The 10,818-nt window shown below is 46.8% G+C and overlaps 1 protein-coding gene across 1 annotated transcript in view; it reads left to right on the forward strand.

Moving 5' to 3' along the window:
- WBP2NL (WBP2 N-terminal like) overlaps positions 1 to 9,801 on the forward strand; it is a 10,811-nt gene extending 1,010 nt beyond the window's left edge. The window contains exons 2-8 of the mRNA XM_009290130.1: positions 2,273 to 2,447; positions 2,995 to 3,130; positions 4,894 to 4,986; positions 6,170 to 6,388; positions 6,802 to 6,921; positions 7,307 to 7,383; positions 8,241 to 9,801. Of these exons, the coding sequence (XP_009288405.1) occupies positions 2,273 to 2,447; positions 2,995 to 3,130; positions 4,894 to 4,986; positions 6,170 to 6,388; positions 6,802 to 6,921; positions 7,307 to 7,383; positions 8,241 to 8,288 (868 nt within the window). The 3' untranslated portion in view covers positions 8,289 to 9,801. The remainder of the gene's footprint in view (positions 1 to 2,272; positions 2,448 to 2,994; positions 3,131 to 4,893; positions 4,987 to 6,169; positions 6,389 to 6,801; positions 6,922 to 7,306; positions 7,384 to 8,240) is intronic.
- The last annotated feature ends 1,017 nt before the right edge of the window (positions 9,802 to 10,818 follow it).

The following is a 10,818-nucleotide window of genomic DNA, read 5'->3' on the forward strand; positions in this document are numbered from 1 at the left end:
CAGGCGGTGGGGAGCAGGCCTGGCTGGAGCCGACAGAGCTGCCCCGTCGTCACTGCTGAAGCTCGGCGGGCCTTAGTGCCGCTCCGGCGGGCGTCCTGGGTGAAGAGTGAGCTGCCATCGCCTGTGAAAGACAAGGAGTTGGCTTTTTTTTTTAATGTCATGCAGTTAGCTAGTGGTGTCAGAGAGGCAGAGACCACTTCAGGTAGGAGTCTTGATCACTTGAAATCAAAGTCAGGAAAACGTGCGGTCGGAGGCGAGGCCTGAGCAGAGCAGGTCCCCTCCTCGGCACGCGAGGAGCGCCTCTCTTCGCGAAAGCGCAGCCGGCTGCCCGATGCCTGCCCTCGCCCCGAGTGGGGATTGACAGACCAGCTTGACGGGCTGGGCTTTCGCTTTGATTGTGTTCGGGTGCTCCCGGCATCCTGGCCTTGGCTAGAGAAATCCTAGAAACCAGAGGCCCGGTAAAGGATCATCGAGTTGGTTTGGGGCTGGAGCACAATAGGAAAAATACGCTCCAAATAATGTTGGGTTCGTAACTGACTGCTAATACTTCAGTCAGGGGAGTCCTTTAACCTGTAGAGCTTTTGCTGGTTTAAAGGAGATCTCTCCATCCTTGACCTCAAGGCATTCTTTGAGGTGCTGCTTAGTCACAGGTGGGTGCTCCGCGGGGTGCACAGCCCTCCTCTGACAGCCCTGGACAGGCATGCAGGTGCAAACCAGTTCAGCAGCCTAATTACACCCAGTGGTGGTGGCTGTGTGCTGTGTGCTTGTGTGCGCAGCTGGGAAGGAGTAAACATAAAAGTGACTACGTAGAAATTCTTCCCAATGAGGCAAACTGACGTGAAACGTTGCTACAGGACATGGTTGAGGAGGGTTCTGGTAAGATCCAAACTGTCGAGGAGTTGGTTTTATTTAGCTTAGAAGAAATGTTTCCCCTTTTCATCTTGGAAATGGAAAGAGCTCTGCTGCCTCGTCAGTCTGTCCCTCTCAGCCAGTCTGAGAACCTGCATCTAGTTCAGCTATGAAGTAACGTCCCAGTAGAGTTTCTTGATCAGGATTTTTTTTTTTTCCACATTAAAGCTAGACCTTTTTAATGTCTTCCTCCTTGGATAGCTACATTTTTCAGATACGTCTATACTGTTACATTTTTTTTCTTCCCTAGAGAGCACACAACCTGAAACTACAGGGCTTTTGGTTGTTTTCCCATACGCTGGCCCTTCTGATTCTTCCCTTCCCTCAGTAATTTTGCAGTTTCCTGACTCCTTACTTGATCTGACTTCTACAATAGGCTGATCAGAATATATAAGGATAATTTTAGGTCTGGCCTCTTCAGGCTTGTGTTGGGTTAGGGTTTTGTTTTTTCTTTTTCTATTCTCTTGAACCATAAAAGGCCTCAGATTCTTCTAGCACTGTTACACACTGCAAACTTGTCACCCCCAAGGCTCTTCTGTTTATTCTGTAAGTTTTCTTACTAGGTGGTATGTTTAGGGTCCGCCCTGTAGATTCAGTGACACCCTTTCCCAAGTTGACTCTTTCATTTTTCCTGAAAATATATTTAATTTTTCAGTCACCTCCATACCCCTGACCCTGCAACGTTCATGGTTCCCATCTGGCTTTGGTGTCGTTAACAGATTTCGCTGATGTTCCTACAGATATCCAACAATAATAAGCTTATTGCTGACATTACTGGCTCCTCGTTTTGTTCCTTAGCATGGTGCTGTTTATTACAAGCATTTACTTAAATCATGTGGAGGAGGGTCAGCAGTGAGGGCATTAGTGGAGCAACTTCCTCAGTTTGCACAGTGGGTGCGGTGTTACAGCAGTGCTGTTTTCCCGTGTAGTGGCCAGTCCTGGATTTGAGCATGGACTTGGAGAGGGAAGCTTGCTCTGAGGTGATACCTTGGCTTCAAGGGGGGTGGTTTCGGACACCTCACCCCTTTCTGTGCCCCGGCCTTTGGGCCGAGGCTCTTCTCATGCGGAGAGGGGAATTCCTCAGCCTGATGGTTTTGGAGACAGAAAGAGAAACTGTCATTTAAAGCTTCCCTTTGTGGAAGAGGAGCAGGGGTTGTCACAGGTGAGAGGATGAATTCTTCCGCTCTGCATAAATTATCCCTCTCCATTCAAAGCGAAAACGGCAGGCCCACATCCGAACTGAGTCTTTTGGGATAATGTTCAGAGGTCCTGGTGTGCTATCCCCCTCCCTGTGTGAGGGGGGGGGGGGGGGGGTGGGGGGTGATTCAGAGGTCCTGGTGTGCTATCCCCGTCCCTGTGTGAGGGGGGGGGTGCGTGTCAGAGCTGTTGCTGAGTTTGTCTCTCCAATTTGTCTGATTTCCTCCTGTAGTGTTCTCAAACAGTGTAAAGATGTGGAGCTCTCCTTCAGTGACGTGACGGGCAAGCCTGAAGCCTTCAAAGGCACCAAGAAAGGGATGCTGTATCTCACCCCTTACAGGGTAAGTCTGATGCCAGCAGGACTGCTTCCTTCTCAAGGGATCTTGTAGACTTTAGACCAGAAACCTAGTTGGTGATAGAAGTGATTTTTGTTATGGGAGGAACCGCTGAGAGTACTAGGTGGGAGAAGGGAAGGTGGAAATAGGATAGTTCGTGCCTGTGTCACAATCCCAATTCCCTACAAAGGCACGTGTAGTCCTGGAAATCACTGTCTAGAGAATATATTTCATATAATGTGTCAGTCCATATTGCTTTCTTTGAAAACTGTCATAGCTTATCCCTAAAAAGCGGAACAATAAAACTCTGTAAATGTGCACGTGTGTTTTAAGTGGTGTATTATTTTGCAACATACATGCTACAGGTGAGCGAGCCACGTGCCATCAAATCTGTTTGGGATCCCACAGTATTAAAGCTGTGAAATAACACAATTGCATACTGATACTAGGAGTTAAGTTATCCTCTTTTTGGATGCTGCTTCAGCTAGAACTCCATGACCACCCTTTATATTTATATTCAAGTAATTCAGAGGCTTTCCCTCCTGTCTTGCAGATGATCTTTGTGTCGAAGGGCAAGGATCCTATGCTGTCTTTCATGATGCCATTTTATTTGGTGAAAGGATGCTCCATTGAGCAGCCTGTTTTCTCTGCCAATTACATCAAAGGACAGATTCAGGCCGAGGCAGGAGGTATGTGCCCGTGCTTTGTAGACTGAACTCTTCCCAAGTGTCACAAGTCCTTTTATCTTCTGCTGAACATCAGATAGATGGCTTACATGCACGGGAAAGACGGACAGAGTAGCTACAGCAGTATAGCTAGCGTGTCCACGCTAAGGTAACCCGCGTCTTCTGAACTTGAAGGCGCTGCTTTGGCGTTACTTTCTGCCCCCAGAGCTAATAACTGACTTTCACAGGATGGCTTTTGTTTAATCCTGTAACTTCTGTCTTGCTGTGTATGTCATGTTCACTTGGTTTCCGCATGTGCTTGTTTTCCCGTCTTTGACCTGGAAGGGTGGGTAAGTGACCAAGTCGCCAGTCGTCGGTGTTGATAGGCAGAACTAGCAACCACTTTTGTTTTCTGGAGGTCATTAGTCACTTACCAGATTGGGTACGTTTGTGTGCATCTAGGATGCTTCTGTATATCATTGATTTAGCTTTGTTCCCAATTTGATGATGAAACTGTGGTAAGACTTAGTCAGGGTCATGACCTAACATAGGGAATTGCAGAAGGTAAACAGGGATTAAAATCAAGGCTTCTGGTTCAAATTTCTTCCCTCTTCAGCCCTAGAACTAGTTCATGTGCATTTTGATGGCACCTGGAAAGCTTATGCTTTTACTTCCTGTTCCTAACAATGTCTTAAAGTGGCTGGGTCCTCTGGATTGTGGATCAGCCCACTTTCTCGGGCTGAAATCATACTAAGACAGTGATTTTAAAGAGGTGAATCTCCAAGGGGATGACTTTATCCATGGTGGATTGTTTTGTTATATTTCTGTCCTTTATTTCTACTTTGTCCCCAGGAGGAGCTTATGCTTTTACTTCCTGTTGCTAACAATGTCTTAAAGTGGCTGGGTCCTCTGGATTGTGGATCAGCCCACTTTCTCGGGCTGAAATCATACTAAGACAGTGATTTTAAAGAGGTGAATCTCCAAGGGGATGACTTTATCCATGGTGGATTGTTTTGTTATATTTCTGTCCTTTATTTCTACTTTGTCCCCAGGAGGCTCTCTCTACCTCTACTAACTTCATTGTTAGTCAGACAAGGAAGATAAATCTTATTTTATGAAATCTTTTATTTTAAAGACATCTTTTTTCTAAAAAAAAAAAAAAAAAAATCCTGAAAACCAGAAACAACCCCCCCCAAACCCCAAACACAACACCAAAAACCCCGTGCAAAATAAAGCATTCTTATCCTGCAATGTCATCACCTACTTGCTTTTTTTTCTGAAAAAGTGCTATTATACCTAAGGATTTATAATCTGTCTGGGTTTCTGTGGGTCAAAGAGATTAAAAATGTTGCATTTGATTTAAATCCTAGCTTGAGTTGCAAATCCTGATCTGTAGTCCACTGAGGTCAGCAATAAAACTTCATTTGAGGGCTTTTGATTAAAATCCTCAGTGAATTAAGTGTTCTTTCTTTACAGTGTGTTCATTATTAGGTTCTATTAAACCTTTCAGGAAAGGACAAAACATCCTAGTATTTAGGGTAGGCTGCTTCTACATAACTATAATGGGGATCGTCTTTCAAAGGGTAAAGAAATAAATTCCTGATCTTGAGATACTATTTTGGGGGACATCTGATAGCAGTGCCATGATTCTTTCCCCCTGCGATATGACGCAAAATGGTTTTGAAATAATAAGAAAAAAGTAATTGGAGTATTAACTGTTTAGCTGGCTTGACTGCTACTGAGGAGGTTAATAGTCCGTTTTAATTCTAATTCTCTCTCTCTCCTAGGTGGCTGGGAAGGGCAGGGGACATTTAAACTGACTTTCAACAGTGGAGGAGCCATTGAGTTTGGGCAGTTGATGTTCAAAGCTGCCTCTAATGGTAAGGGGTCTTCAGAGCCTGCAGTTCCCCCGTGATTGGCCGAGCTAGTTAGAGAATAGTGCTCTTTTTGAACTTCATGGGCTGGGGGAAGAGGGGGTACTCGATGCACTCTTCCACAGCAGTGCTGTGGGGTTTTTTTCCAGGGGAACTTTTGTTTTTCCTTCCAATCGTTTTTCTTTATTTCATTGTAACGCTTTGTGCAATCAGAATATTCTGAAGTTTGTGCTTCTGAGGTGGACCACCTTTTTCTACAGAACCTCGTTCCTCCTGGAGTAAAGTTGAAATATGTGATGGTGAAAAATTGATCCACTTACGTACCCTCAGCTCAGTTCTGTAATAGTGGAGTAAGATGGGGGAAGTTAACACATCCACATTTGGAGGGGGCAAAACTAAATTTAAAATAATAACTTCTATTTAAAACTTTCAAATGGGGGAAAAAATGCACTTTTTCTTTCTGATACAAAAATTTTCTTTTTTAAAGGAATGTGCATTTTAAAATGTACACTTTTTTCTGATAAGACAGTTTAAAAAGAAGTAAAAACCACCCAACTGATACTTGCTTTAGAATGGTCTTTTCTTCCAGCAGCAGGAGCTCTGTGTTTGAACTGGTACCTGATAGCTAGTATTTTTGCAGCTGGTTTCCTTTAGCACCCTGTGAACTTGCAGCGACGTACCCTCGCTCAGTTCTGTAATAGTGGAGTAAGATGGGGGAAGTTAACACATCCACATTTGAAGGGGGCAAAAATAAATTTAAAATAATAACTTCTATTTAAAACTTTCAAATGGGGGAAAAAATGCACTTTTTCTTTCTGATACAAAAATTTTCTTTTTTAAAGGAATGTGCATTTTAAAATGTACACTTTTTTCTGATAAGACAGTTTAAAAAGAAGTAAAAACCACCCAACTGATACTTGCTTTAGAACCGTCTTTTCTTCCAGCAGCAGGAGCTCTGTGTTTGAACTGGTACCTGATAGCTAGTATTTTTGCAGCTGGTTTCCTTTAGCACCCTGTGAACTTGCAGCGAGGAGGCTAATGCTTTTCAAGCGCAGTACTCTGCCAGGACTGTATAGTGAGTTTAGATGATGGGAAATGGTGCTGCATGAACAGGACTATTTTTTCCTTTTATTCTATATGTTTAATTGTAACAAAAGGATGTCTGGCTTACTAAACATGTGCTCCTTAGCTTCCAGTGGCGTTCCTCTCCAGAACCCTGGCTATGGCTATACACCCATGCCCGGAGGGTATGCACCTGCCCCGCCTGCTCCAGGGGGTTATTCACCTGCGCCGGGGGGCTATGCTGCTCCTCCACCACCAAACGGACCATATCCTTATACACCACCTCCGATGAACGCCTATGGACCTGCTCCACAGCCCATGGGATATCCATATGCCCAGACTCCAGGTTTGGAAGCTGTGTAATGATGACTGGCAGGGTGTGTTTGGTGTTAGTTGTAAAGAAATCACAATGGTACGGTGAGGGTTACTGGAGTTTTGTCTCCATCAAGGATCCTTGTCCTTGCAAAAATCTGTCGCGTGCTGTTGATCCCACCCATGTGTCTCTATAGTTGCAGCTGGATGGGAGGTGAAAATGCGGTTTGTAAATTGTCCTGCTGCTTGGCGGAGAATTGTTGCCTGCTGGCATGACGGGCATTAGCAAAATGTCAAATCCCTGCTGTCTGCATCCCTGCCAAGCCTGCAGAGCTTCCCTGACCACTGCTCTTGTCCAGGGCTAATGTGCTGTTGGGCCTGTGAGCTCTCTTCCCCCCTGTCCCATTGCCATGGTCCAAAGCATCAATCTGGTGTCATCTTTTTCAGGTATTTACCCACCACTTCCGAACATGAACCCCACGTATGTGCCACCTCCTCCCCCCTACTCTGGGCCATCTCCTGCAGAACCCTCAGCTCCCCCAGCTTGGGTGAGCCCAGGGATGCCAGGTAATGGAACTGGGGGGCTGCCAGGGTCCGGGTGCAAAAGGGTGCTTGGGGGCTTGGGCTGTGGGTGGCATAGTGGGCACAGCGTGGGGTGGGGAAGCTGTTGTTGCTGCAGGAGCTCAAAGTCATCTTGATCTATTATTTGAGTTAACAGAGTGTGGGGGGAGCTGCTCAGCTCTGCATTGCACAGCTTGTGGTCAGCTCTAGCCAGCTTGCAGCTTTCCTGAACTGCTCTGAATTCAAACCCAGCTTGCTGCGGTTGCTGCTAGCTCTTTGGATGTTTGTCGACTCCTCAAAAGAGCTATGGCTGGGGAGAAGGCTCTGGGGCCACTGCCTAAGGCATATAGATGAGCGTGTCCTACACTTGCTGCTTCTCTTTCCTTTCTAGGGAGCAGTAAGGCCATGGAAGCCGCTTCCAGTGCGTATTACAACCCTGCCAACCCACACAATGTATACATGCCCATGGTGAGTACGGCACCTGTGGCCTGCGTGTACCCGCTCCCTCTTCTGTCGCTAACAGAGACAGCCGTTTGCTTTCCTAGCAAAGCCTAGCATGCCTTCATTTTGAAAATGCACAGAAAGTGTGCATTTTCCTGGGAGGTGTGGATGATAATGCCATGAAGGCGGCTTGTTAAATCTTCAGTCAGGAAAGGAGGAGGGCCTTAAGATGCATCCAGCAACAGCCACTCAGTATGACAGAAGCACTCTGCTTCTGTTGGGCCTGAAAGTGGGGAGGGTTGAAGAAGAGCAGGTCACTGAAGGATGAGAGCATGTGGGTTTCGTTTTCATTTTTTTCCTGGGCTGTGTGGAGACGGGGAGGTCTCTTACTGTTCAGTCAGTGGCAGCCGGTAGGTAGGCTGTAGCCTACGTCTGGTATGTGACAGCCAGTCTGCCTGTGCCCTTCACTGCCTTGTGTGGCTCTGTGGTGGGCTGGAGACGGATGGAGCAGCAAAGCTGGCCCTCAGCCCAGGGGCTTGCTGTCTGCTGGGTCAGAGCTATGAACATCGACAGAGACAAAGCCCTGGAAGTGAAGGGAGGATGGCGATTAAAACAGATTAAATGGTCTGTTTGCAATGGACCATTTGTTGCCTGGTTTTGAGGGGACCTTCACTAGAAACGTTATGGGAGGCAGCATATATCCTGGAGCATAACTGATACTAGGGAGGAACGGTGTGATGAAACGACAGCTTAAAACACAGCACCTGGCTCTGTCTGTAGCTCACTGAAGAGCAGTCATTTCTTGTAAGCCAAGCCTGGGAATGCCTGGGAAGAGCTCATCATAAAACGAGCAGGGTTGTTGACTCTATTCTATCTCCTTCCAGGATCAGCCACCTCCTTATGCACCTCCTGAGGATAAGAAGAACAACTAACAGAAGGAAATTGCAACTAGCCTCCCACACTCTCTCTCCCTGAAGACAACTTGGCTGTTACTACCCCTCGGGTTAGCATATCTCTAGCTCTCTTTGTGTATATACAATATATGTAGTGCTGGGCAGCTGAGCACCTGCCCTCCTTAAACATTAAGTCAGTGGCAATACAAGGCGGAACAACAGCACTTTCTTGTTTATTTGCTTTATCTCATGGGGCCGAAGCACTAACCTTTTGCTCTGCCATTGGCTTGAGGAGAGAGATGGACTTCTTAATAAACCACCAGTAGACCACATGACTAATCTAGGACTAAAATATGAAGGCTCTAGGATCTTGGAGTAAAACGACTCGGAATGCCAAACTTTTGACTTCTTCTGAAGCACCATCCAAGAGGAAAGGTATAGAGAGCAATGAAGTTCCTTGCATAGACCCTTGGGTGCCCCAGAAAGGTGTTAAATTTCCTTAAATTCTGGCACAGTTCAGCGTGAGATGGGACTCTGGAAATCCTGTACCGTGCTGGAATTGTGTGTTTCATGTCCTGGACTAACAAGTCATGGGGTGACGAACTTGGGAAGTGCATCCTAAGAGACATTGAAGCATTTGGCTACGCAAGAGGGAAGGGGATGGGCTCCTATCAGCCTGCCTTTGTAGACATTGAATAGAAAAGCAAACAAAGGTGTGCTGCAGGGCAGTGAGCTGATAGACTGGCAGGTGTGAGGATCAGTCTTCCTTTCCCTCTCCTAGAAGCAGGTCCCGTATCTGTGCAATGATCCTGTGTCAAGCAGCCGTTCTTCAAGCGTAATGGAGTCACATGCTGCACAGGAGGCTGCTTGCCTTGGAGCAAAATATGTTACATTAGGAAGATGACCTGGCTCTAGCCTTGTCAGGAGACGGGTCCCGCAGCCCTGGCTCCCTCTGCTGAGCAAGCCTGGGCTGTGTGCTAGCTCCACAGGGGAAAACTGGCCTTTGTCATTTCCTTCAGCCACTGCAGCCAGGGGGTGTATGCCCACATCTGAGCAACGTGGGTGGGTGGGCGCTGTAATACCGGAGTTGGGTTGCTTAGGGGTGCAGTGCCCTCTCAGCTGGGAACCGCTGTCTGGTGCGGATGTTACTAACACTCAGAGACTCTGGCTGCTCAGCCACAACCTTTCCTTCTTCCTTAGAACATAGTGCCATTAAACCTGCTCTGAAGGGAGTCTCTCTAGTCTGGTGGAGACCCTTGTGATCTTTTACATATGCTTCCTACAGCCTTCCTACCTTCACAGTGAAGGGGAAGGAGTGTTTTCTCCCTTACTTCCCTGTGTGCCAGGGCTCTCCTGTGAGGAAGGCTTGCATGACTTGCAAGTGTGAATTCCTAAAGCAGCCCTGCATGAGGGGAAGTAAATTTCCTTATCTGCAAACACTGTTTAAGTCTGAGTTAGAGACCTTCTAATAACTGTATTTAAAAAAAAAATCAACCATGAATGTTTGTAACTTTTGAATTGCACTTTAATACAGGAGCATTGATACCTTTAGCCGCCTGTTCACTGCTGCGTGTGTGTTGTGTTGACCTTCATTCCTGCCTACTACACAGAAGGCTGGAACAAACAACAACCACTGGTGCTGTTCTCTCGGGCAGGCTGTGGGCCAGTCCTCCTCTCTCCCTCGTGCATTGCTAAGCTGGATCTGGAGTCAAGTAACTGGGGGGAGAGAAGAAGGTGGGGCTCATCCTCTTGCTGCCTGGGGAGGGTGGAAGGCTGGTTTGTGCCTTTGCTCTCGCCCAAGATATCCAGAATTGGCACGTGTTCACGTCCTCGGGGCAGGCACAACGCTGCATTTGGCAGGGGCCGTGTCACCACCCTGCTGCTCACTAAGGCTGTATTCTTAGCAGCTCTTCTGTGTACATTTACTGCCTATCTTTAGGCAGTAGGAAGGCCTGTCTTTAAGAGGAACTCCTCTCTAGCCAATTTTTTTCCAGTGATGGAAAAACAAATATATGGTAAAGGAAGATGGCACTTAACTGGGGAGTGTAAAATGTGAGTTTCCCCTTGTGCCAAGGAAAGCTGGTGCCCTGCTGAACATGGTGTAACTCCTGGAAAGCAGTTTTCTACTCTGCATCAGCCCAGCCTCTGACAGGAAACCAGTTCTATTTTGTAGCATAGTTGTTCCTGTTTTGAGGTTCTGACCCTGTAATCCTACATTAGCCAAGTAGCTATAGCTAGCAACACTGACCAAACATGAAACAGAGAGCCTGTGACCTGCTTCCCTTTTATTTCAGTTAATTTGTCTCAATCACTCCCCAAGAACAAAGCCAGCTCCTGTATACAGACATGAAGTGCATTCGTCCTTTCCTGTTAGCACTGCAAGCATCGTGTTCAGTATCTTGCTGCTACGCTCAGAGAAGTTTCTGGAAGTGGCCAGAATCAGCCAAATGGCTGATTTGCTGGTCCTACAGGAACCGGCACGGGCACCCAACCCTCCTTCGTCATCTGAATAGAAAAGGGAAACTTTTTTTTTTGGGGGGGGGGGGGGGGGTCTTTTAAAATGCGGACT

Source organism: Aptenodytes forsteri, unplaced genomic scaffold (assembly GCF_000699145.1).
Source record: "Aptenodytes forsteri isolate BGI_AS27 unplaced genomic scaffold, ASM69914v1 Scaffold284, whole genome shotgun sequence".
Lineage (NCBI taxonomy): Eukaryota > Metazoa > Chordata > Aves > Sphenisciformes > Spheniscidae > Aptenodytes > Aptenodytes forsteri.